The following is a 27,176-nucleotide window of genomic DNA, read 5'->3' as shown; positions in this document are numbered from 1 at the left end:
GTACATGCAGGATGATTGAATGTGACATTCCTCTCCATATTGACCAAAGAATCTGGAAAGATTATTACTAACTCCTTAATGTCTAAGAGCCACATTTGTTACATGTAATGGCAAAGAATTCAAGGTTGAAAGGGTTCAAACAGCTCTATGTGAGTTACCTGGAGAGTTTTTGTGTTTTAAAGAGACCCATTCTAAATCTGAGTCAGAAAGAAAATACTCCTGTCTTCTCACAGTATCATCAGGAGCATGTCATCCCCTGCCCATTGAGATGTTCCCAGAAGCATGGACTGACCCAGATGAGAATCTAGAACAACCAGATCTTTTCATTCCATAATTTCTAGAAGATTATTGGGTCTACTTTTCCCCTGTGCTTCCCACAAAATCTGCCAGTATGAGACCACACCCTAAAATACACTGTTCAATGTTTTATCTGATATAGTTTTAAATGACTCAAGCAATGAGGTTTCTGCCATTTCCCTCAGGAGATTATGCCATAGCCAGATAAACCTCATGACCTCAATATTCAGAAGTTTTTCCTAATATTCCACTTATATTTTCCTTTGCAAAGAATCATCCTAAATAATTCTTCTTCATCCTTGGCATTTGCATACTTCAAATATTTGCAGACGCTTACTATATATTATTAGAAATAATTTGTACCTGCCTTGAGCCCAGAGAAAACCCAATCCAAAACTGGAACGAAGAGGCAACATTCCAGTAAAAAACTCAATAGCCAGAAAACAGAACTCCCACCCAACTCCATACCACAGCTACCAATATTTTCTATTCAGTCATATGCCACAAACATACATATCCTTTACCTCCTCCAAGTGCTACATCACGTATGGCACTGTATACGCTATACTATTTAGACAATCACTCATGCCCTGTTAAATGCAGCAGTCTTTTGAGTGGAATGTGGCAACTGTGTATAACAGCACATCGCTATTGTCTAGGATAGGATGTGAAGGATACCTTTTCCGACTGGAAGAACTGGGGAGGAATTTAAGGAGGCAGAATGTATTTACCCAAGTTGGAATCTGGCCAAACAATCATAATCTTACAAAGAGATCTGGTTTCATAGCTGCAGGCTGTAAATTAGGATTATAAACAAGTGCAAATTCATTTTAACTTGGGTTTATTTATTTTTTAAATGGAAAGCCACATTAAATGAGATGGCTTGACTTTACCAATGGCAGGGATGGTGTGCAAAGACATCCCCAGGAACCATTTCATCAGCTCCCACAGCGGCCATACGGGCTTCCCATGATCTCCAAGCAGGTCTGTGAACAGCTGTGCTTCCTGCAATTAACACATACATCACATCAATGCTGGCAGGGGGTTGTAGTTAATATGCAGTGAGTGGTGGGATAAGAGAAAGCTCTGAACCCCTCATTATCAGCAGCATTATCACAGTCATCAGATTATCTGCATTCTCTGTGGAGCAGGGTGGGGAGACCACATACTGCACCAAAAGTGACCAATCCCCATCTATAGCTGAACAGAAAAGTATTGTTAAATACAAGACTCACATGGGGCGTGGACAGGTTTCCTACGCACTGCTAAACCAACTGACAGGGCCCACCACATAAAGAAGAAAGGAGCAATTGAGGTGGTATATTTTTAGCTGGCAGGGAGATTTTGTATTGGCTGTGGGGAAATCCTCATCAGCAAGGAGAGTGCTCAACTACTGGCACTGTCTACTTCTGATGGTGTACCCCGGATGATGCAATAAGAGGGGCAGAAGTAAATATTTTTTATGGATGTTCACCGTTTTTACATGAAAGTTAGTGCTTTTCTCTCTTGATCTTGGGAAGAGGAAGATTGATGGAATGGGGACATGGCAGAGCTGCTTGGGATTGTGTCTTTCAGGGAGATGAACCTTTTTGCTATTTGCATATGTAGCCCATTAAGTATGCTATGGGATTTTGACATGAAATACTGTTGTACAGTGCTTGGAGCTCAGGACAAACACTAAGAAGAATCAGAAGTAATAAATAAAATGAGTGAGAGAGAAGATGGACACCAGCAATTTAAGCGAAGCACAGAGCAGGTAGGTATTATAATACAAAAGCTGTATCATACAGACCTGCCAATGAAAATTAACACTAACTTGCAGCACTGTTGACCTCTATATGCTGGCTATTACATACATTATATATATATATATATATATATATATATATATATAGTGTGGATGATGTATGTATGTATGTATTAAGCACAAATAGCGTTAAGAACAAATATCATAGCAGTTATATAACCTAACTTAGCTTATACTGTTCAGTTATAGTAAGTATCCCATAACACCTGGCATTAGCTGAAGTAAACCTTGGCTTAAGTAGATAGAAAAGCTATCAGGATCTATGAGTATTTTAGCATAGCAACAGGAACAGTGTTATTCTCATGGACCAGTACTGGAATGTGCCAAAGGAAGAGAACAAGACGTATGATTGTTCTACCCTGGTGCAAACCAAGAAGGAACCTTCACAGACCAGAACCTGGAATGCTAGTATCCAAAACAAAGATAACGAAAGGAACAGAACAAGTTAAGGAACTGCGACAAACTGATGGGTTGAATTTTAGTGACATGTAAAGGAATATGTAACTTGTAAAATCATCCTATAGATACTAACCAGCTGAAACATGTAACTCTGGGAGCAGACTTCCTGCGTAAAGTGACTGTAACAACGCTACATGGATCTGCTCCTGGAGACCAGTATCGCATAGAATCTTTTTCCTGTACTGTATTATTATTGGCTCATAGCAATAAACCTGACTGACATTGGTTATTTGGTCTCGAGTGAATTTCATAACAAACAAGTGTTGTCAAGCAATTGCCTATAGAATTTATAAACAGCATCTTTAGTTTTAGTCCTGCCTGTCTCCACTTCCCAGCAGTGTTAATGCACTTCAGTCCTGACCTGCATCACCCCTCTGCTGCTAACAGTGAAAACAGTGAAAAGAAAGCAAGGTAGCTAGTTAGAAAACCACCTGCTTAGCTGCGTCTGTAAGGACTTGCACAGAAAAGACCAAAGCAAGAATGCTAAAAGGTGTCTCTCACCTGCTAGATCACTAGATTTACAGTCACCTCACGAGTGGCTGACGCAAGAGGATAATGCTTAAAGTTACACGAAGATAGAGGTGGAAGTGGGGAGCGAGACAGTGGAAGAAGAGAGGAGACATGCAGCTGGGTCCAAAACCTATCAAGCATGTACACGTCCCCCTCTCTCTCTACTGACAAATGACAGATTCCTCTCCGCTGCAATATGCTTGTGTCCTGGTCAGAATCAGACGCACCTGCCCATCACTGTCCCGGGAAGACATCATAGCAGACCAGATCTGGAAAGCGTACTTCATCTTGTGGATTGTTATATGCTGAACTTGGACCCCACACTGAGTCTCCAGGTGCTCCACCACCTTATGGAAATACAAGGGGAAGAGAGTATCCATCATGTTATGTGATATTTCACTACTCGCAGAAGCAATGAGAGATTGGTGGGTCTAGGTAAAGCTAAGGTAGCTAAGGCCAGTGGGCCAAACAGCCCACAGAGTTGTCTCACAGGATGTGGAACTACCCCTATTTTTATTAATTTAGCTGGGTACTACAAGTCCAAGGCATGTAAGTCTCCATATTCAAGGCCAACAGGTAGAGTCTGCTCCATTTGATGAAGATCTGATGTTCCCTAGAAAATTCCCATTGCAACTGTCAATTGAACAAAGTCCAGGTACCCCAAAGCTAGCATCAAGGGGACCACAATAGAACAGGACTTTTTTAATATAGCATCTTTCATCATCAGGTACAGTGGTAGAACACTCTACTGGGCAATGACTGTGCGGGCAAAAGGGGTAAGGCATTCTACACACAGCTGTGGCTCAAGACCCACCCTTGGATTTTATAAACATTACATTTTTATGACTAGTATTATGCCTCTTTCCCTTCTAAAAAAATCCCAAATATAAACAAGGAGACTTATGTAGGTAAAATATAATTATCCAAACTGGAATTTGGCAAGAACATTGGACAGCCTATTCTTGTGTAAAGAATTCATGGCTTACTCTGCATGTATGACTTGTCCAAAAGCTGGACATTAGAACTGTCAGATCTTTAAAATTCAACATAAACTGGTGCTAGAAATAAGTAAAAAGACCTCAGTTTAACATCTCATCTGAAGGACAGGACCTAAGCAGCAGTGTGCTGCTGGCTCAGCATTAGGTCAGATCCCATCTCTTAATGATGTATACAGTAAGTGCCAAGTTTCCCGAATACAACTCTGACAATGCACTACAATCTCAATTTGTAATATGCCCTGGCTATTTCAGTCCTGGTCTCCTCTGTGCAGAGATTGACAGTGATGCAAATTATTTGGTAGTTTTATAATTTAATTAACTCCTGGATGAAATCTGTGCCAAAAATTAAAAATTCTGCACACAATATTTTAAAAAATTCTGCAAAATTCTGCATATTTAATTTGTCAAAATAACATACTGTAATAATACCAGTATCAATTATTTTGGTAATTTATTTCAAAATACCTGTCAGCAAGTATGTCTGTAACAATACAGACCAAAAAAAAAAAAAAAAAAGATTCTGGTCATTTTTTTGACAAATAGATTCCTTACTAGGCATATTAATACAGAACTTGGAGTAATTCATTTAAATTACAATACAGAACTGTATTTCCTGCACCTGTCAGAAGCAGTACAAAGGCTTGGGAGTGTCAGGGGTAACGGAGGAGCTGAGGGAGATGGAAAGAGCCTGGAGTAAACCTGGAGAGTTGTTGGGTGTGGTTGGGAGAAGTATGGAATGGGTATTTTTTGGTGGGGGAAGGGGGGAGCAGGATTGTTAGGGAGTTGGGGAGCCTCCTCCATGCAGACCCCGGCTGATCCCAAGCCGCTCCCATTCTGTCAGGCACATCTGCCCCTGTCCCCACACACCCCATTCCGATGGGTCTCTGCAGCCCCCACTCCCATTCAGCTCCTGGTTCAACACTGTCACCCCACTAGCTCCTAAGCCCATGCCCCAGTCTGTCCCCCTCACTATCCATTCTGAACTCCAGTCTGTGATTCCCCCCTCTACAGCAGCCCCGTGTGCCCCACTCTGTCCTAATAGGCCAGGTGCTGTGATGAACTTGTACTCCTGGAGGAATTTTACGCCACTGCGTGCACACAGAATTTTTTTTCTTCACAGGAACTGCTGTAGTTCCACCTTTTTCCCCACCAGAGGCCACTGTGGCACCAGTACAGCCCGCTGCATTCATACTGTTGGCTGTTCTGGTGCCACAGTTGCCTCTGATGGGCGAAAGGCAGAACTGCAGCATTTCTGGGGCAGAATGTATTTTCTACAGAAAAAAATAAAATTCTGCTGGACACATGAATTCTGCGCATGTGCAATGGTGCAGTATTCCCCCAGGAGTATATAATGTGAACAAACTTCCACTGGAGATTAGACAGTCAACCAAACTCATTTGGTTTATGACTTGCATCATATTGAAGGTTGCTAGTTGGTCACAGAAGTCACAGATTCCGTGACTTTCCAGGACCTCCGGGACTTCTGCAGTGGCTGGTGCAGTGGCTCAGGGGCCGTCTGAGCAGTTTGGGCAGCCCCTGGACCAGCTGTACCAGCCATTGCTGGGGCAGTCTCGAACCACCACGCCACTGCCCCGCCCCCAGCAGCAGCAGGAATTTGGGTGTGAGAGGTGGCTCAGGGCTAGGGCAGGGGCGCGGGAGGGGGTGAGGGCTCTGGGCGGCACTTACCTCAGGGGGCTCCCTGGAAGCAGCGACATGTCCCTCCCTCAGCTCCTAGGTTCCCGGCCAATGGGAGCTGTGGAGCCGGCGCTTGGGGCAGAGGCAGAGCGCAAAGCCCCCTAACCGCACCTCCATCTAGGAGCCAAGGGACAAGTCACCGCTTCCGGCGAGGCGCACAGAGCCAGGTAGGGAGCCTGCCATCCCCAACCAGTGGGGGTCCTGCGGTGCCTCCGAGCACCCGCAGTACCCTCCCCCAAGAGCACTCAAGATTTAGTCACGGGTATAAGTCATGGACAGGTCACCAGCTGTGAACTTTTGTTTACCACCCATGACCAGTCCATGACTTTTACTAAAAATACCCATGACTAAAATGTAGCCTTAATCATAGCTAACTTCAGGCCTCCTGCCTGCATGCTCTTGATTCAACTGATTAGCATCCCATTCAAAAGTACTAGCATATAAGGGCCACGATAAACAAGAGATGGAACAGACATAGGTAGAGCAGGTCATCTCTTATCCAACTGACTCTCTGAACCTTTCCCTCCAGGTTTGTCTACCATGCTTCTCACCATGGTATCTGAACGTCTGAATAACCAAGTCCCTCTTACCTTTCTCTGGGCCTGAAGAATTTCCCTGTCCACAGGGGACACGAAAACTGAACCACCATCATGCTCCATGCAGTAGAATTTTACTTTCTCCAGTGACACCTTTTCATCTAGCTTCAGCCTGTGGTGGAAGGAACAATACCTGGGTCACAAGTCTCCATCTCCTGCTATTCCCTAGATGGAAACACTGCTCACACACTTGCTAAAGTTCCTCGGGAAGTTATACTACCTCTGTCATGTTAGAAAGGAGACAGTTGCTACTGACATACAAATACCTAGGTGTTGGCATCAAATACATCTGACTGCTTGCCTCAGTGTCACACACAATCACTGGGTCAGCAGTTTCCACATTTTTTTTTTAAGTAAATCTTGGTCTCCCAAGATGCCTCTCCACATTAGATCACTCAGCCAACAGCAAGCGTTAGGAACAGCACTCAGAATGTGCATTGGACAGCTAGTGAGGAGGTAGACACAAAGCTGAACACGGACATGTAAAGGACACATATGCAGCAATGAGCCAGTACAGGGGCAGAAGCAGGGTAGAAGAACCTACAAGGTTTTCCCCTGTTCTCACCACTGGTGCCTCTGCAGAAATAACTGTGGTCAGTTGGAAGTCTGTGCTTGTCTGCTGTCAGACTTTCAGTCTCTTCTCTTCCATGCAGGATAGGGAGGCCTCAGGGAGCAAAAGCACAGGCCCCCAACTGGCTAGTGTGCTTTTGTCTGCTGGAATGAAAGGACTACACCTGAATGTGCTGAGGTAAGAGCAGGGAGAGGGATCCAAGAGCAGCCAGTAAGGGTCATGGTGGCTGGGATGAGGTGGATTGGCTGTAAAAATCTGGCCAGGAAGGAGGGAGAAGTAACCTATAAGATACTGTACAGTGACTGCATTTATTTTAAGCCATTTCCCAAGTTCTGAGCCCTGTGCGGAGAGCTATTCAAGCAGTATATTTCACTCCCACCAAAACTCTGCAGCAGAGGACTCCCTGTGTGAAGCTTCAAATAGACAGAATGTATACCACTCACAAGGGGGAGGGATGACTGCCTGTGAGGAGTCAATGCCTATGGCACTGGCACACAGAAGATCCAATACAGAGACTAACCCCAGGTGTCAGGTGCCAAGCTGAAGGAGCAACTCTGTTGTGCAAGATGCTGCACGTTTGTGTCCCTGAGTTTTGCTATGAAGACTTAAAGATTTCTGCAACCTGAATTCTAAGACATCCCCTCTTGATAGACTAGTATAGGGTCATCCACCAGTTTGGACCAGTTGCTTAACATAGGGCACATGAAAGGAGTAATCAGAAATAATCAGATATATGCCTTACTGGCCAGAAAGGGTTGAGATCAACGATGAGTTTCACAAAGTGATAAGAACAACCTACTTTCTGACTCCAGGCCCAGCCATGACCCTCAACATGGGCTTCAGGTCCTCAGCATAGCGACACATGGGACCCGTGCACAGGAACTCCGTCCGCACCCCCAGAGCATTGGGGAACTGACCATCATTGGGGACCACTCCTAGAAGCACAGAGGCACATAAGTTAGTCATCACATGGCAGAGTGCATCTTTGCAAACACAACTTCAGCCAAGGTGATTGTCACAGGAGAGCTGCCCTTGGGATTCCTCCATGTGAGAGCACCATTCACATGCTCATATGATTCACATGCCACTTGGGGGGAAAAGTGCACAGCTGAAACAGACCAGAGCAGCATGCCGCTTGGCTGCTTACAGTCCAGCCACACTAGATCATCCAGCCACTAAGTTACTTGACAGAGCCTCATGGTAATGAGAGGCTCACAGAAAAATGAGAGGCTGTAGCTACAAGAACACCCAGCCATTTTGTTGCTGAGTCAGAAACACTGACCCCGTCAATGTCTACTGCAAGGATTTGGTATCTAGTGCGTCAGGTCTGATGTCACCACACTTTCCCTGAGTTTGACTCATAAGAACCGCCACACTGGGTCAGACCAATCGTCCATCTAGCCCAGTGTCCTGTCTTCCTACAGTGGCCAATGCCAGATACGTCAGAGCGAATGAACAGAACAGGGCAATCATTGAGTGACCCATTCCCTGTTTGCCAGTCTCAGCTTCTAGTTCCTAAAATATAGGAGAAAGGATCTCTAACTTCTCAGGCCAAATTCATCTCTGGTGTAACTCCACTAGTTTCCAGGGGCTTACACTGGGGAGGAATTTGACTTCCAGCATCCAACAATAAGCTAGTACTGAAAATCCTCTCTCAAAAAGATACACATACATCACAAGGGGGCACACGGAACACCTCCCCCCACACACCCACACTGATGCCTGTGGTTACCCTGCCAGTGGGAAAACATCCAGTATCTTTGCTGACAGGGGGGGAGAGAAGATGCAAATTTTCAATCCTGGACACTTGGTACCTGTGGTGGGTTTATGTCCAAAGACTCCATTGAAAAAAGCAGGCATCCGAATGCTGCCGCCGATATCTGAGCCCACCCCGATTACGGAGCAGGCAGCTCCCAGGACGCAGCCTTCACCACCTGCATGACAACAAAAGCCAGAGACATCACTTTTCCCTATGCCCACTGCATAATGCTGCCTTCATGCTCGCCGCTGTGGCAGCCAGCTAGCCTGTGGCAGAACAAAGGAGCTCTGCTTGCTCTCCCTGCAAAAAGTCACAGAGTTTAAGGCCACAAGGGATGATCAGATCTGGCCTCCTGCTTATCACAGGCTGCTAACTTTCACCCAGAAACTTCCAAGCTGAGCCCTATTACTTCTCCTATTTCAGTCCTCAGGAGACTAAACTGTTGGTGCCACAGGCAGAGACCAGGAGAGACCAAGGTGCCACCAATGCCCGAGGCCCATGTGAGGGCAGGGAATTAAGTGACATACTCTCAGATGAGCCTAACAAGTGATCCACACCTCATGCTGCAGCAGCAGGAAAAACCTCCCATGGTCCCTGCCAATCTGACCTGGGGGAAAAATTCTCCATGACCCCAAATCTGCTGATCGGTATGACCCTGAGCATGTGGGCAAGACACTCCAACCAGGCATCTAAAAAAGCCGATTCTCTAAACTTCAGAGCACTGACCCACTGGCATTGCAGCAATGAGCTGGTACAGAGGCAGAAGCAATGTAAGAGAACCTGCAAGATTCACTCACTCACTCACTCTCACACACTCTCTCACACACACAGTTCCATCCCCTGGTGCCTCTGCAAAAATAACTGGTCAGTTGAAAGTCTGTGCTTGTATGCTGTCAGACTTTCAGCCTCTTCTCCTCCATGAAGGATAGAGAATCCACCCAGTCCAGGTGGTCCATTTCCACCTAGGAAGAATCTCTGTTGCTTCAGAAGAAGGCAAAAAAAAAAAAAAAAAAACCAAACAAAACCAGAATGCACCAATTGCGCATAGGGGGAAAAAAGTCCCTCCTGATCCCTGCAGGCAACTGGCTGAAGCCCTGAAGCTTGAGATTGGATTATAGTTATTTAAATGCAGAACTGCGAGTCTTATGAGTATGCTGAGGGCAGTGCAGGCAATCCTGTTCTCCCCAGGGTCCAGGAAGAAGGGAATTAACATGGAGACCCAGATTACCAAGCCAGAAGGGACCACAACTGTCCACCACAAATCCCACGAACCTAGCTGCAGAACATCTCCCAGCAGCTGAATTAAAACATATCTTTTAGAAAGACAGCTAATATTGTTTTAAAGACTCTAAGCAATGAAGAGTCCACCACTCCCACCAGTCAGCTGTTCCAGCCACCCTCACTGCCATAGGAAATTGCATCCTATTTCAAGGTTGAATTTGTCTAACTTCATCTTCCAGATGCTGGGTCTTGTTATGCCTTTGTCAGCACGGTTGAAAAGCCCCCCCATTTTCAGACCTCTTTTCCATGTGTAAGTACCTATACACGGTGACCAAGCCACCCCACTCACTACGTTGTCTTCGAGAAACAGAACAGACCGAGCTTCTTAAGCCTCATATCATAAGGTTTGTTTTCCAGCCCCTGGATCACTTTTGTGCCTTCCTTTGAACTCTCTCCAGTATTTCCACAGCCTTCTTGCAGTGAGGATCCTAGAACACTGTTCTATTCCATTCTAGCAGTAGTCTTACCAATGCCGCATACAGAGGCAAGATCTTTACTTTTACTTGATGTTTGCCTTTTTATACATCCCTAGATCACATCGGTCCTTTCTGCTCAGCACTGCACTGAGAGCTCATGTTGAGGTGATTATCTACAATGACCCCTAAGTCATTCTCTGAGTCACTGCTTCCAAGACAGTCTCCCATCCTGCAGATGTAACTCGCATTCTTGGAAGCCAGATGTATTATGGTGCATGTGGCTGTTCTGCATCCCCATCTTCTCCCATAAGTCAGCCACACTGGATGCATTCATCCTTGGCTCCTCCACTCTGACAAGCCTTACGCAGGATTTTTCTGCCCCAGCCCCACCTCCAAAAGAACCCTGATGACAAGGATTTCTGGGGTTATAATTACCATTGTTTACATATATTACAGCAGTGCGTACCTGCCCCAACCGAGGACAGGCTCTATTGTGCTAGGAGCTGTACATACACAGAGTAAGAGAGACTGCTTCTGCTCATAACAGCTTCTCCTTCTCTCTTCCACTCAGTGACTTTCTTTCACTCTTTGCTGACATCTCCTTCCTGCCAGCCAGCAATCCCCCATCTTCCATCTTAATTCACTGCACTCAAAACCAGACACTAGCTTCATGCCCTAAGCTGTTGAAGGCTAGAAGTACTTTCTGTTGAGGCAGCATATCCTGCCCCCAGAGACATGAGGAGCGCCCCTGAAAGCCACTGCGTCACTCAACAGCAACCCCTCTGGTCAGTTCTGAACACCCTCCAAATACAGTCTTGTCTACACCTGCTCAGACAGAAGGAGGGGGGCCCAAGTGTGGGCCAGAGGAGTGAAAGATAATAAGGTGATCTCTCAGGACTCTGCTAGAACCACTCTGGCAGATAACCAACCATCTGAGTGGGGAACAATCGCGCACACAGATGGAACAGGAGCCTCCAGCTACACACGCACAAGGGGACCAGTGGGAGAAGAGCAGCTTCTTGCCGATGCGATTTGCCCAATTTGTATAAACATGTCAGAACTACTCATTGATGCCAGCATGAAGCTACTCCAGCAAGGAAGCCCTGAAGTGACGCCAGACGGGAAGTAGAGGAGATATCCGTCACTGTTCAGTGCAACTGCATCTCCCCTCAATCATGCAGAAGGACACACACTCTCAGGCTTTCAGCTCCCCGTTTCCTTACATAACCTTTAATTTGAGGTGAAACCTCAGCACAGGTCATGTTCCCTTTTTTCTGAACTTCCTGAAACCTTCTCCTATACACTGCAGGGGTCAGCTCAAACCTTTGCAACAAAGCTTGCTTACAATGATCATAATCTTTATAGTCCTTCCTTCACATAAGGGTAAAAGTGTCCAAGGCCTTTGTCCCAGACAGCAGAGGAGCCAGGTGCCATGTCCACCTTTCCCACCTTATTCAATTCACACCCCTTTTCAAAAGGGTGTAGGATCCACCTTATCACACTCCCTATGTCGAGCAAGTAATTTGGAGATTACACCACCCATGGGGACAGGTAACTGGGGACTGGCTACACCTACTTGGCTATGGTTCTGCTGGTGCAGTTTCTCCAACTCGATCTGATATTGGTACTCCCTGTCCTCTTCTCTCACCTCATACTGATGCTGCTTCTCCCTCTTTTCTCTCTCACACGGACACTGCTGCTCCCAGTCTGCAAGCTGCTGGTTTCCACACACACTTGATCCCTCTCTAGCTGGAGCTTGCCTGGCTCCAGATGTTGGGCTGTCCACTATTCCTGTTGCAGTGGTGTTCTTGGTCTGGACAGAACACAGTTGCTGTATCTGTCAGTCTCATCCCTGCTTCTCTCCAAGGTGTTGGCTCCAAGACTCTCCCCATCTGCTAGGCCCTCTGCCAGCAGGCTGGAGGTTCTCTTCAAACTTGGCATTGTTTCTTGACTGGTCATTAGAATAGAGCAAATCAACTCACTATGAGTTTGTTCAGTCTTCAAGCTGATCTCTGCATAGCTCAATCAGCCCATTTGTCTGCAGCTGTTGACAATCCATTTTCCCATCTCTCTTTTCACTATTCCTTTTCCCAAAAAGACTTTTTTCTCCTCTGTGCTTTTCCTTTTATAGAACTTGCTTTTACTGCACTTATGCAAGTCACACTGTTACAGTTTCCATCACTGCCACCACAGATGTCACAGGTCAGTGCAACTGCCCCTGTATTTCTCCCCTGGGGTCCAGTGAGGGCATCCACTCTCAAGCTTCCAGCTCCCTAGAAGTTGCCTATCTTCAGTGGAGACATGTATCTCTCTCCCTCCAGACTGGGGCATCCAGGGTGAACAGTTCCCTGCCTCCACTGTGTATTTCCCAGCACAGACAGTCGACCTAAAAAAACCTGCTTGCTTTCTCTTCAGAGACTGATAACTGAGGGACTATTACAGATATAAGTTACGACACAGCACTTCCAATGCAAATCTACTTTATTCTTAAGGCAAAAAGCATTACAGAGAAAACATTACAATCAATAAAAGAACCTTCATGCCTACTAATAAGCTTACCAGTGATCACCTCACCCTCGGGGTTTCTTTGTGGTTACAAGTTCACCAGAGCTTCAGCACAGAACAAGCACACGGTCTTATGAGGCCTCAAAGAACCAAGTCCTTCCAATCCTCCCCTAAGGATCCTGGCCATTTGCTGGATCAGGCAGAAGGTCCTGAGTCATTTAAAAATCAGGCTTTTATCCAGAAGTCTTTTCTTTGTCTGTTCATCACAGGAGAATCCAGTTTGAACCACTATACAGGGAGTCCTCAGACTTATGACACAATTTGTTCCTCAGAATTGTGTTGTAAGTCAAAACGTTGTAAGCCGAAACCGCTTTTCCCATAGGAATCAATAGTATAAAGGGGGATTGGTTCCTGAACCAAGGCTTGATACACTATTTTCACCACAATAACCCAGATTTTTGTACTAAATGAATTATAGATGACTAATGTAGCAATATCAATGTTTGGTAAACAGCATTCAAATAAATGTATAAAATCACATATGCTTTGACTTTCCAGAACTTTTTGAAGGGCTCTTGGCTGGGGGCTTCTCTGAAGTCTGGGCTGCAGGTTTCTCTGGAGTCTTCTCTGGTATCTTAAAGAAAGCGTCTAAGGTTTGGACAAATGTTCTCCTCTTCTCCTTGTAAATTTCTCTGTAGCAGCTGTACATGTTGGATATGCCCCTATTCACAGATGCACTGCGTTCAATGATGGGAGACAGGCTAAGCAGAAAGCCAGGGAGGCAGGCAGCAAGGCAGGCCGCTGCTCAGAATGCCGGCAACATACTATGCACAATTGGGCTTGCTTTTTACAGAGTTGCTTGTAAATAACTTCGTGGTTGTATTATAATGAATGGAGCTGGATGGGGTCCCTTGCAGTCGCTTGTCTGATTGGCTTCCACGGCCAGAGTAGCTTGTTGCCAGGTAGCCTTGCTGCTTGTTTTTAATTGGCTCCCTGCCCCGGGCTCAGCCAATCAGAAAGTTTGAACAGTGACATCGAGATTGGCAGAGGCTCAGCAAGGGATGTATGCTGTTCTCCCTGCCGGCTTTCATCATAAGGGTGAAACGAGCGTCATGGGGCGAAACAACTGAAAAGCGTCGTAAGTGGCGTCAGACGTAAGTCGGTCATCGTAAATCCGAGAACTCCCTGTATGCATATCTCTCCCGGGGGGCTGGGGTGTTCTTCAAGGGGTGATGCCAGAGGAAGTTCATTAGCATACCCCCTCGCTACTAGAGAAGGTACATACAATGCCACACCATCACATTACATGGTTGCATTTTTAATACAATATACTCAAAAGGTAGTAACCCTAATTCAATATGGTTTAACTTAATTCAAAAAATGTATCTTAATTCCATAACATTTGCTCGGGATATTACAGTCTGTCACAATGCCCAATAGCCAAAACGTTCACCTTTGAATTCCCGTCGTATCAGATTGCCCACATGCTATACGACAGCTATGTTTGTGGCTAACCAATTAACGATCTGCAGAGCTTTTAAAGTACAAAGTGATCAACAAGAGGAATTTGGCAAACTCATCTGTGCACTACCGTATTGGCTTCCTGGATCCTCACCTGAGCTGCCACCCACAATCCTTTGCAGGTCATATGGGTTGTTTGTTCTGCCATAGACATTGTTGCTAGACTCATACCACATACACAGCTCACTGCAATTGGTCACACCCAATGGAATTGCACCAGCTTGCTTTAACCGTGACACCACCAGAGCGTCTGACGTGGAGATCAAGTTGCGACGGCTAACCAGGCCAGAGGTGTTGGGCATCCCTATGGTGACAAGATAAAAACCAGATATAGTGGGTCAGAGCAGGGCCGGCTCTGGCTTTTTTGCCGCCCTAGGCAAAAAAGCCACCCGCCGCCCCCCTCCCACCCCCCCGACCTCCCACAGCACGGCAGGGGAGGGCGCCCAGCCCGGCCGCGGGCCCACAATCCCTGACCGGCTAGAGCGCCGGGGGGAGGGCGGCAAGCCCGCCGCGGCTCTGGCCGCCGGGAGGAGGGCGGCGAGCCCGGCCGGAGCTCTCCGCTCTCCCCGGCGGCCAGAGCGCCGGGAGGAGGGCGGAGAGCCCGGCTGGAGCTCTCCGCTGTCCCCAACTGGCCAGAGCGCCGGGGGGGAGGGCGGCGAGCCCGGCCGGGGCCCCGCTCTCCCCAACTGGCCAGAGCGCCGGGGGGGAGGGCGGCGAGCCCGGCCGGGGCCCCGCTCTCCCCAACCGGAGCGCCGGGGGGAGGGCGGCGAGCCCAGTCGCGGCCCCGCTCTCGGGCCGGAGCGCCCCACCGCGCCGCTCCCCTCCAGGCACCGCCCCAAGCACATGCTTGGTGGGCTGGTGCCTGGAGTCGGCCCTGGGTCAGAGATGCAATAACAATCCCCTTGAGATTACAAGCTATGCCAGTGTGAGATCCTATGGATGGGCGATCATTCCATATGCTACCAAGATCCAGAAGGAGGTCTCATCCCCATGAAATAACAAGGGCCTCATCCTGCTTCCATCCCCAACAGACCAATACTGATTTGTAGGAGAGATCGCCAATTCCCCAAACCCAGAGACAGCATGCCTGATACCCCCAAATCCCCTAACAGTGATGCTTGGAGCCACATCCTCCCGCCCCAGGGAGAGGAAACCTTTCAAAAATCCCTATCTTGGCGCTCCGCTGGGAATAAGACTGCTATGCAATCTGTGTCACAATCCTGATGCAATCTGGAGAACACATAGAAGTACATCTCCTTCCTATGAAGAACTCATCAGCAATAAGATAACCTTTCAGAACACTATCAGGACACTAGATCGTAACATGCAGGGAATGTTTTTGCTATTTATTTTGATTAGTAAAAGGGCACCTAACCCTGAGCTCTCACATTTCAAACAAAACAATTGTAAAAATATGAAAAGATCAGAATGAAAAACAAAATCTAACTAATCGGCGCCTACAGAATGTAAACAAGACAGCTAAGCACACTTACCAAAATATGCCACCCCCACACCATAACACTGCTGCTTCTATCTAGTGAAGAAACTAGTTAATAATCCCTTAGACAATCTGCACTTCAAAGGGGTTCTGATCTCCTTACATATAATTGGGGTGCTCTGTGCACTCCCAGGTTCCACACATGGAAGGAGAGCAGAATGGCCTGGAAGACATCTATTGTGCACACTGGGGAGGATAAATGCAATAACTCTTAGGGCAGCAAGTGAGTTCATTTGTGAAGTTCAGCTACATGGGTATTTTACAGTTATTTACAGAACACCTGTAAAACCAAAGTGCTGGGCAAGGGATACTAACCACTGATCTCAAATATTTTAATGTGCCTATCTAGTATTAAAAAAAAAAAAACTAACAGAACAATGATCAACAAAAAAGACACAGACCTGACCTGAGTGACCAATGACTAGCAAATGAAAAATTAGGCTACAAAAGGAGAGAACCTCAATGCAGTTGAGCAGGAGGTATTGAGATGGCACTGAAAGCGATGGAATAAGAGGAAATGAAGAGTGTTCCGGGAGGTGGTCCAGGGAAACTCATGCCAGGAGGGAGAATGCAAATATTTAGGGAGCAATGGCTGAACTTCAATGGGCCAGTTAACATGTATTAGATCCACACAGTGGATCTAATACAGTGCCATGCAAAGGGGAGAGGAAAGAGACTGACGGGAAGAAGCTGTTTGCAGTGCTGTTGTAGCCATGCAGGTCCCAGGATATCAGAGAGACAAGGTGGGTGAGGTAATATCTCTTATTGGACCAACTTCGGTGTAAGCTCAAACACAACAGAAGTGGGTCTAACAAGAGATATTACCTCCCCCACCCTGTCTCTCTCAAGAGGCAGTTGGATTCAGTTTAGCTGGCTCCACCACTTTGGCCTCCATGTCAAAGCCACGACCCTCATGAGAAAGGAGCAAACTGACAACAGGCTGCAGAGTAAATCCAAACATCAGCTTGTAAAGCCTGTGTGTATACGCACCATGCAGCGCAAAGGCCTCCTTGACGGTGAAAGGAACCCCCAGGAAGGGAAATTTTTCCTGCAGGGAATCTTCATCTCCATGACCTTCCGAGAGCAGTTTGTCAACATGGTGGGCCTCTTGAAGAGCTGCATCGAACCTGAGGGGAACGGTTGGTAAGGAGAGGGAGGGGAGAGAAAACTGGTCAGTCTCTGACTGGACTCAGATGAACCCCCAGTCCATCTCTAACCAAATCCCAACCAACATCTGAGTGGGCTGATCAGCCCTTTAGATGGGGGTGGTCAAAGAAAGAAAAGGACGTGGTGAAAAATAAGTAGGTTAATGTGTTAAAAGCAGATAGGTTGTAAAGGAAACAACATGAAGCAACCCATTACTCATTTCTCTACCCCCATCACTATCCCTTCACCATAGTGAGCCTTTCTCTGGCCAGCTCCTGAACAAGGGAGGGGGTGGGGAGTGAAGACAAAGGACCAGGAATCAGGAAATCTGGGCTCCATTCCCAGCTCTGCCACACACTCACTGTGTGAGCTTGGCTGAATCCCTCATCTGTAAGACAGGGGATTTGGGGCAATAAGTTTATTAATATTGGTATAATGCCTTGCGATTCTCAGAAGAAAAGAGGTATATGAAGTACAAGGCAGATTGCCACCTTATTTCAATACTTTTACAGATATAGATCAGGCTGCTCCCACATAATGAATGACAGACACACACCAGAAATTGGTAACCTAACCAGTTCTACTTTTTTCAGAAAATAATTGAACACTGTATATGTCCTATCTATGCAACATCTTTAGGGTAGACAGACCTGCAATTAAATGCATTCACCACTAGGTGTGATTGGTCCCCAAATATCATAACATCCATTCATCAATAGCTAGAGATGAACTACCCCAAATTTCTGTGTTTCTTCTGCACGTGAGTCTGAAAAAGGGATGAATGAACTAGTCCCAACAAAGTAAGAACCAACTTGAACATAGATGCAAACCCTGAAATGAATCAGCTACCTCTGTTTCCTAGAACCACTCGGAAGCAGCAGAATACCTGGGAGAGACGCCATGCTCATGGCATTTCCAGCCTCACTGGAATTAGAAAGTACAGTATTCTCACCTGGAAGCTTGTGTTTGCAGGACTTCTGTGACTCAAGTGACACAAAAGTTCTGTCCATCAATACTGTAAGTAATTATTCAATTAGAATAGAGAAGTAAGATAATTTACACACACACACACACACACACACACACACACACGTCACAAATTTTAAAATGATTAGACTGATTTAAAACTATTCTGGATTCTGCCTGTGAAAGGCAAGAAAAAAAATCATTCATATTTTTAGCCTCTTCCTTGTTGCAAAGGAGTACAGGGAGGATAAAGAGAAATGGAGTAAATATAAATAGCTGCAAGAGGCTCAGTGAATTCAGGGCTGGTATAAAAAGGTATAAGGTTGATAGCCCTGAATCCTCTATTTAACCATGGAAACAGTGAGAACATGCTGTGAATGTTAATTGTTTAAACAGTTCTCACTGTGTTTTATGAACAGAATGGCCTCGGTCTTGTATTCCAACACTTCTGATCTGGAGAATGATCACTGATAGTTACATATTACTGGAACATGTATGATCCATTAAGGCCACAGTCACTTGGTCAAGTTTAATTACTTGCTAGGTGTATATTGCTTATAGTTACAGAAAATGTCAGCAAAGAAAGTATGTACTATGAGCAAGAAGAACAGAGCTCCTCCACCTATCACAACCTCCCCAGGACTCAGTGACAATTACTTTCACCTAAACTATGGGTTAATCTTGCAATTCTAACAGATGGTTGAGGCATTCAGCACTGATTCGTTGCATAAGTCATGTCTGGTTGACAACTCACTCGGTCCTAACATACCCCCTCCCCCAGCAAGCATGACATGGGGGGTGGGGGAGGTGATCACATTTGGAAAGGTGAAGAACCTCACATGGAGGCTGGTTATCTTGCCCTGTTGCCAATCATGGCTTGTAACAGCTGCTAAACTGGACTCTAGAAAAGTCCATTTCCCACCTTTCCCCTGGCTCACCTGGCCTTGACAACTGCATTGACAAGCGGATTTATCTCCTCAATCCTCTTGATATAAGCCTGAACAACATCAGTGCATTTCACCTGCAAAAGACGATAATAACAGATACAACTAGGACCGGGTGGTTGGACAGAGGGTGAGAGGGAGGCTGCTGGTCACCAGGATGTTCGGGCAATTAGAGATTTGAGAAAAAGAAAAGAGGGAACTAAATTACTACTCTCCTGGGACTGCCTTTCAGTTCCCTTGAGCCCCTATATCACAGTTCACTGGGTGGCGGTCACTTACCTCCTTCACCGCTTCACTTCCCCCAAAACACCCATGCATCCCAGTAGCCATTTCCCTGGAATTCCCATTCAAATGAATAGAAAGTCAGGATCTCTCCATTGCAAATTCAATACATAGGGATCAGCTAGCCATTATAGAAATGCAGCCACCACGGCCCCTCGATACAGATCACTTAGGAACCCTACACCACGGATCAGAATAAGAAGCATATCCAGCTTAAAATGGCATGGGGAATCGGTGGAATGCAGTGACAAGAGATGGAATTTAGCCAAGACACTGAGGTTTACACTGCAGTCTCTGGATGTTGCACTGCTCTTGTTAGGGTGAACCTGTCACTTCTGCATTGTATGTTGACACATTCCCCCATCAAGGCATGCCTCCATTGAGAATTATATGGCAGGTTCACTTCCCCTATACAGAATTCCCAAAAGTCCCTCGTCTCTCAGAACTGCCTATATTTCAAGGATTATTCTGCCCAAGTGGGACTATGTAGTGTCCTGACCAGGAGAAAGGGATGGCTTGTTTTGCCAAGGCCAATCAGCTCATTACTAGAGGAAAGAAGAGGTCTAGCTGGCAGTTTATGGAATTCATATGTTCCACATGATCAGCCCTCCAGACAGCCCCTCCTCCCACATACTATTGAGTCAACAGACTGATCATGTCAGCCAGGTCTCTTTCTCCCCAGCAGATGTTCAGGATGATCTATCAGACAAGAGGAAGAAGAGAGAACTAGTCCTTTCCCATAGGAGAGTGCACCTGGATGGCTCCTGGCCAAGGCAGCCTGATCTGGGACCTGGTGCCCCTTTTGTCTGTATTCTCTCCTGGTGCTGAGAGAAGCCCAGCAAAGGGATGAAATGGGGCAGCCCTCACCCCGCACGCATATACCCCATCCCACAGTACACACCTGGCACTGGGACTCCCACCTGTTACCCACAAAGTGCAGCGCCAGGTATATAGAGGGTGCCCCCCACCCCAGGCAGGCACGATGCCAAGCTATAGAGAGGATCTCCCCCACCTCAGCGGGGCAGGAGGGTGAAGCGAGTGTATGTAGCGGGTCCCACCCCACACACACCCGGGGGGGGGGGGACAAGAGAGGGCGGGGAGCGCAGCGGGTCCCCTCTACCCCGGGGCTGCCAGAAGGGAGCGGAGCGCACAGCGGCCACTTCACTGCGGCGCACGAGGCGGAAAGCTAGGCAGGGAACCCAGGAGTCCTGCCCTAAGGGCGCCCCTCCCGGGAGGCGAACTACAAATCCCAGCAGCCCCCGTCCCCCCACTCTCACCTCCCGGCGGCGGATGCGCCGAGCCAGCTGCCTTGCAGACAGCAGCAGCAGCGGCTGGCCCGGCGGTGGCACACAGCGCGTGGGGGGCGCCCCGGCCGGCGGGGGCAGCGCGGGTGGCTTGGGGGCGAGCGCCGCGGAGGCGCGCGCCGCCAGGCTCAGCAGCACGAGGAAGGCGCGCGACAGGAGCCGCAGCAGCAGCACAAGGCAGCGCTCCGCGCGCGACAGCGCCATAGCGAGGCAGGGGCAGGAGGGGGACCCACAGTGCAGTGCGCGGAGCCGCCGCCTCCACAGTCCGCAGGCTCGGGGCGGGGGGAGCTGGAATGGCACTGCCCCGCGGGGCGGGGCAATAGGAAGCACACCCCCTAGGGAGGGGCGAGTGCTGGGGCACTGCGGGGAGGGAAGGTCACAGTCGAGGGGGGAGAGGTGTGTTAGAGGCTTATCAAGGGGGGAATCCCCAACGCTGGGCAGTACCCACCGACTATCCCGTGGTCAGCGACACCTTTCCTCCCCACCCCCCCCGCAGCCATGGTCTGCTGCCAGGGCAACCCACACTAGGGTGACCAGATGACAGGAAGAAAATATCGGGACACAAGGGGGGAGGGGAGGGGGGGGGTCACTGGCGGAGCAAAAAAAACCAAAAAACCGAGTGCTGGTGTAAGGACACAAACAGCTCCCTCTCCCAATTCCCTACTGTGACCCAGTGCTGCTGGCAGTCGGGGGCGGGAGCTGAGAACAGCCCAGGGCTGCGGGCAGTCAAAGGAGATTATGCACCCTTCCTTAGGTATGCATACCTTCAGCCTCTGGTTTTTAGGAGGGGGGGGGGGAGAGAAACCAACAGAAAACAGCTGAGTGCTGCCAGCAGTCAGACGAGAAGAAAAAAAAAAAGCCGAGAACAGCTGAGTGCTGCCGGCAGCCCGGCAGAGAAAAAAAAAAAAAAAAAGCGGAGTGCAGCGTCCCGACCGAAGATCAATCGGGACGCGGGACAAATGCCTAAATATCGGGACGGTCCCGATTTTATCGGGACGTCTGGTCACCCTAACCCACACACACACACCAGGGACAGCACTGCGGTGGCAACCCCCCGACCAGGTCTGGCACTGCTGGAGTCACTGCCCACCCCCACCCACGTGTAAAAATTCTGTCCTAGCCTCAAGTCACGCTAGTAACTGAGAGACAGTATTGCCAATGCTCAGATATTACAGCGAGGAATGCATTATAAGAACCTAGACCAGGGAGTCTCAAACAATTTACCTTAGGGCCAGTGACAGACCTCAAATCCTCCCAGCGAGCCAATAATGTCACTGAAGACGGTGATCAGAAAAGAAAATGTGTATAGTGTATGTTTATTTCGAATTTCTTAGAAATAATAAAACTGTTATACAACTTTATACAATTCTCTGCATGCCAGAGAGTTTTTAGTGTTTGCCAGACACCTGGCAACATTTCAGTTCGGTCAGTTTGTTGATGTTTGGCCTCAGTGACTGAGCAGTTGAAAACTTCAGGATTGCAGCAAGGTGTGCATCATCAGATAGTTGTGTTCGGTATTTTGACTTGTTTATATTCATTGTGAAAAAAAGTTTCTCACAAATGTAAGTACTGCCAAACAAGGACATGATTTTTCTAAAGGTTTTGCAAAGATTTGGGAAAGATGGTGGTAGCTGTCTGAAGAACTCTGTGACATCCTCAGTTTTTCTGAATTTAGTCTTTAAAGATATGTTGCACTGCATATCAATGAGTTCCACTTGTAAATCACATGGTGCTGTTGCCACATCACCAGAAAATGGATTAGCAAACATATGAAGCTTTCTTTGTGCTTTCTGAAATCTGCAACCCGCTGATCAAATTCTTGCAAAAGCAGGTCAAGCTTATTAGTGTATTCAGAACCACTGAACTGTATTTCAGAGCCCAGCTCTTCCACAAGTGACTTGCATGCTGGGAAATGAGTGAGATTCCCCTGAGAAATCTGATTTGTCCACAATTTTAGTTTAGTTGTGAATGCTCTCACATTATCATACACTGCTGTCACCTAGAGTGACCAGACAGCAAATGTGAAAAATTGGGACAAGGGGTGGGGGGTAATAGGAGCCTATATAAGAAAAAGACCCCAAAATCGGGACTGTCCCTATAAAATCAGGACATCTAGTCACCCTACTGTCACCACCTGGCCTGGACCTTGCAGCTTCAGGTTTAGGATATTCAGCTCTTGTGCTACATCAACAAGGAAAGCAAGATCTGTCATCCATTTGTGATCTTCAAATTGTGGTACAGGCATTTTAATTTCTTCCATGAATCTTTTCACCTCTGTTTTCAATTCAATGAATCTCTTTAAAGTAGAACCCCTGCTTAGCCAGCGCACCTCAGTGAAGTAGAGCAAGTCACCGTATTTAGATTCAATTTCCTCCAAGAAAGTACGAAACTGTGCTGCAAGCCCCTGGAGCAAATGGAATTCACACATTTCACAACAACGGACATGACATTGTCAGATTTCAAAGATTTACTGCACAGTGCTTGTTGGTGAATGATGCAGTATAACGCTATTGGTTGCTCAGCATTTTGCTCGGCCATCTTTCTTTGTGCTAGTGCTACCAGTCCGGTTTTTTGCCAATCATTGCTGGGGCCCCGTCAGTGGTTAAGCCTGCTAACAAGTGCCATGGCAGAACACGTTGTTCCAGTGCTTCTTTGAGGCAGTGAAAAATTTCACTGGCCGTTGTTCTACCGCGCATTGTTGACAAGCTGAGCAATTCTTCAGTTACTGCAAAGTTTTCATCAACGCCTCTCACAAATATGGCAAGCTGCGAACTATCGGTCAAATTGGTACTCTCATCAAGTGCGATTGAATATGCGTGGAAAGCTGTGCTTTTCTCGATGAGCTGCACATCGATATCTTTAGAGAGCTCAAGAATATGCTCTGCTACTGTATTTGGAGATAGGAGATGTTTTCAGCAATATCATGGACATCAGGGACATACAATCTCATTGACTTTAATAAAGCATTGTTTAATCAATTCACCATCAGTAATTGGCTTCCCACACTTAGCAATCATTTCACTCATGACATAACTTGCCAAAACTGCTGATTCTGACTCTTTTCTCGCTTTCTGAAAAAGCTGCTGCTGCTTCGCTAATTCTTTTTTCAATTGTAAGACCATCTTCTCTCTCTCTTCTCCCTGATATTTATCATATTGCTGTGCATGTTTCACTGTGTAATGTCATTTGATATTGTAGTCTTTTAAAACAGCAATTTTGTCTTTGCAGACCAAGCATGAGGCAGTTTGTTTGTACTCAATGACAAAATAATCAACAGTCCACTTATCTTGGAATTGGCGGTGTTTGTGTGTGTGTGTGTGAGAGAGAGAGAGATGGGTTATTATTATCCCGGCACAATGGGTTATTATTATCCCTGTGTGACAGCTGGGGAACTGAGGCTTTGTCCAAGGTCACATAGGACATCACTGGCAGAGGCAGCACCAAGAATAGAAACCTGGTCTCTCAGGGACCACCAAGCACTTTCACCAAAACCATCCTACCATGAGGCAGTTCCTGCTCCACTTTCCCATACTTCAGCTCTGCTGACAGCAGGACCTTGCTGGGCTGGGCCTCCTTGAGCACAAAAGCAGCTGAGGAGGAGGCACAGTCATGTCTGCCCACTGGTCAGATGCAGGGGGTGAGGAGCATGGCTACTACCCTAAAGAGATGGGGCAGGTGGGTGGTTCTAATCCTCCCTGTGTGTCTGGGATTATGCTCCCATCAGGTTCAGTGCCTCCTGGTGCTCTTGCTGAGATGGCCCTCTCCTACACAACCTACCAACATTACATGGGACAGTGGGTAAAAAACTAAATAAAGGGCCCCATTTCATTACACAGACCTGCAGTGCCAACAGCTAGAAAGAACCTCTTTCCTTTCTTCTTATCTTCACCTTGTCTTATCTGCAGGCATCAGGCACATTGCCTCCATCCCCTGAGTTCGGGAAGGGGGGACGGAGGCAGCATGCCCCCTTGTGCTGTCATTGGAGCCTCACGAGTCACACCATCTCCCAGCCCGTTTCCCACCCTTTTCCCTCACTCCCTTGGCCTCATGCCGCCCTAGCTTACTCTGCCCAGCGACTAGTGATGCTACCTCCATGGCTGACGCTGTCCAGCAACTAATGATGCTGCCTCCATGGCTGATTCTGCCTAGCGACTAGTGATGGTATCTCCCTCTCCCACAGCCAATGGGAGCTGCGGGGGTGGTGCCTGCAGCAGACAGAGCTTGGCTCTATATCTAGATTTCAAATGTTTGCTCCTGGAGTAAGGTCCACAAGGTATTTAGCAAATTATGTGGCTCATCAAGGAACATTAACTCACAATGGACTATGGGAGACGCCTATCTACAGATAATAGACTTTCCTGCTATGACTAAGCGAAGTCAAGCATGGACATGTGATTTGCTCATGTGACTCCAAACTCCATCTTTTACCATAATTTTCCACTAGCTGTGCTGAGGGCTTTGTTTGAAACAATGGGTTTCCCTCCACATTACAGAAGCTATAAAAGGCCCTGGAAACATCTCCATTTTGCCTCTTTCCTGCTCAAGCCTCTGGACTATGGACTTATACTAATGGGTGCATATAGTGTATATATTTGATTCCTTTAACCAATTTTAACTCTCATAGAATCATAGCATCATAGAAGATTAGGGTTGGAAGAGACCTTAGGAGGTCATCTAGTCCAACCCCCTGCTCAAAGCAGGTCCAACTGCAACTAAATCATTCCAGCCAGGGCTTTGTCAAGGCTTTAAAAACCTGTAAGGATGGAGATTCCACCATCTCCCTAGGTAACCTAGTCCAGTGCTTCACCACCCTCCTAGTGGAATAGTTTTTATTAATATCCAACCTAGACCTCCCACACTGCAACTTGAGACCATTGCTCCTTGATTTGTCATCTGCTACCACTGAGAACAGCCTAGCTCCATCCTCTTTGGAACCCCCCCATTCAGATAGTTGAAGGCTGCTATCAAATCTCCTCTCACTCTTCTCTTCTGCAGACTAAATAAGCCCAGTTCCCTCAGCCTCTCCTCATAAGTCATGTGCCCCAACCCCCTAATCATTTTTGTTGCCCTCCACTGTAGTCTCTCCAATTTGTCCACATCTTTTCTTTAGTGGGGGGCCCAAAACTGGACCCAATATTCCAGATGTGGCCTCATCAGTGCCGAATAGAGGGGAATAATCACTTCCCTTGATCTGCTGGTAATGCTCCTACTAATACAGCCCAATATGCTGTTAGCCTTCTTGGCAACAAGGGCACATTGTTGACTCATATCCAGCTTCTCATCCACTGTAATCCCCCCAGGTACTTTTCTGCAGAACTGCTGCTTAGCCAGTCAGTCCCCAGCCTGTAGTAGTGAATGGGATTCTTCCGTCCTAAGTGCAGGACTCTGCACTTGTCCTTATTGAACCTCATCAGATTTCTTTAGGCCCAATCCTCCAATTTGTCTAGGTCACTCTGGACCCTATCTCTACCCTCCAGAGTATCTACATCTCCCCCCAGCTTAGTGTCATCCGCGAACTTGCTGAGGATGCAATCCATCCCACATCCAGATCATTAATGAAGATGTTGAACAAAACCGGCCCCAGGACCAACCCCTGGGGCACTCCGTTTGATACCAGTCGCCAACTAGATATCAAGCCGTTGATCACTACCTGTTGAGCCCAACGATCTAGCCAGCTTTCTATCCACTTTATAGCATAGGCGCCAACTTCCACTGTTCCCGGTGGGTGCTTGACCCCACCCCTGCCCCTGGCTCCGCCCCTGCACCACACTCGTCCCACCCCCATACCACCCCTTCCCCCGGGGTCCTGGAGAAACCAGAGGGTCCTGCACGCACCCCCACTTCACAGTCAGACGTGACTCTTAGCCAGCCAGTAAAACAGAGGTTTATTAGATGACAGGAACACGGTCAAAAACAGAGCTTGTAGGTCCAGAGAACGGGACCCCTCAGCCAGGTCCATTCTGGGGCCCAGCAAGCCAGACAACCCCGTCTGCCCTCACTTTCCATCCCCAGCCAGTTCTAAACTGAAACCCCTTCCAGCCCCTCCTTTCTGGCCTTTGTCTCTTTCCCGGGCCAGGAGGTCACCTGATCTCTTTGTTCACCTTTAGCTATTCCCTTGCAGGGGGGAAGGGCCCCAGGCATTTGTTGCCAGGATACAGAGTGTCAGCCATTTATGCACACTGGAGACTTAAGAAATGCATAGGGGAAACTGAGGCACTCACACAGTTTTCAGAGGAAACATTAGGAACAGTCCCACTTCGTCACACCACATCATCTGTCACTAGATTGCCTCCCCCATTCCGTAAGGGGCCCACACTTTCCCTGACCTTCTTGTTGCTAACATACCTGTAACATACTTCTCACCTTTCTTTCTTTCTTTTTATAAATAAACCTTTAGATTTTAGATACTACAGAATTGGCAACAATGTGATCATTGAGTAAGATCTGAGTTATATATTGACCTGGGTGTATGGCTGATCCTTTGAGATCAGAACTTTTCATTTGATTAACTGAATTTGGTATTGTGGAAGAATAACACAGTCTTCGCTCTTAGGGTGGTTGCAACATGTCAGAGGCAGTTTATTTTCATTGGAAGGAGAGAGTACTCACAGGTAGGGGTTC

At 47.3% G+C, this 27,176-nt stretch overlaps 1 protein-coding gene across 5 annotated transcripts in view; it reads right to left on the bottom strand.

Moving 5' to 3' along the window:
- The window catches only part of FAAH2 (fatty acid amide hydrolase 2), a 50,477-nt gene that overhangs the window by 6,255 nt on the left and 17,046 nt on the right, over window positions 1-27,176 (bottom strand). For 2 of the 5 annotated variants that reach the window (XM_065556294.1, XM_005301354.5), the window contains exons 2-9: window positions 18,964-19,046; window positions 16,904-17,040; window positions 14,510-14,719; window positions 8,748-8,867; window positions 7,733-7,868; window positions 6,357-6,474; window positions 3,301-3,420; window positions 1,191-1,302 (exon numbers count right to left, since the gene is read on the bottom strand). In XM_065556294.1, the coding sequence (XP_065412366.1) occupies window positions 1,191-1,302; window positions 3,301-3,420; window positions 6,357-6,474; window positions 7,733-7,868; window positions 8,748-8,867; window positions 14,510-14,719; window positions 16,904-17,040; window positions 18,964-19,046 (1,036 nt within the window). Of the gene's footprint in view, window positions 1-1,190; window positions 1,303-3,300; window positions 3,421-6,356; window positions 6,475-7,732; window positions 7,869-8,747; window positions 8,868-14,509; window positions 14,720-16,903; window positions 17,041-18,963; window positions 19,047-20,528; window positions 20,839-27,176 lie in introns of those variants that run through there. The other 3 variants (XM_005301352.4, XM_024107467.3, XM_065556295.1) reach the window with 3 other exon arrangements.

The sequence above is a fragment of the Chrysemys picta genome, chromosome 9 (assembly GCF_011386835.1).
Source record: "Chrysemys picta bellii isolate R12L10 chromosome 9, ASM1138683v2, whole genome shotgun sequence".
NCBI classification, from domain to species: Eukaryota; Metazoa; Chordata; order Testudines; family Emydidae; genus Chrysemys; species Chrysemys picta.
Note: the sequence above shows the minus strand (reverse complement) of the source record. Positions and strands in the feature narration are given on the sequence as shown.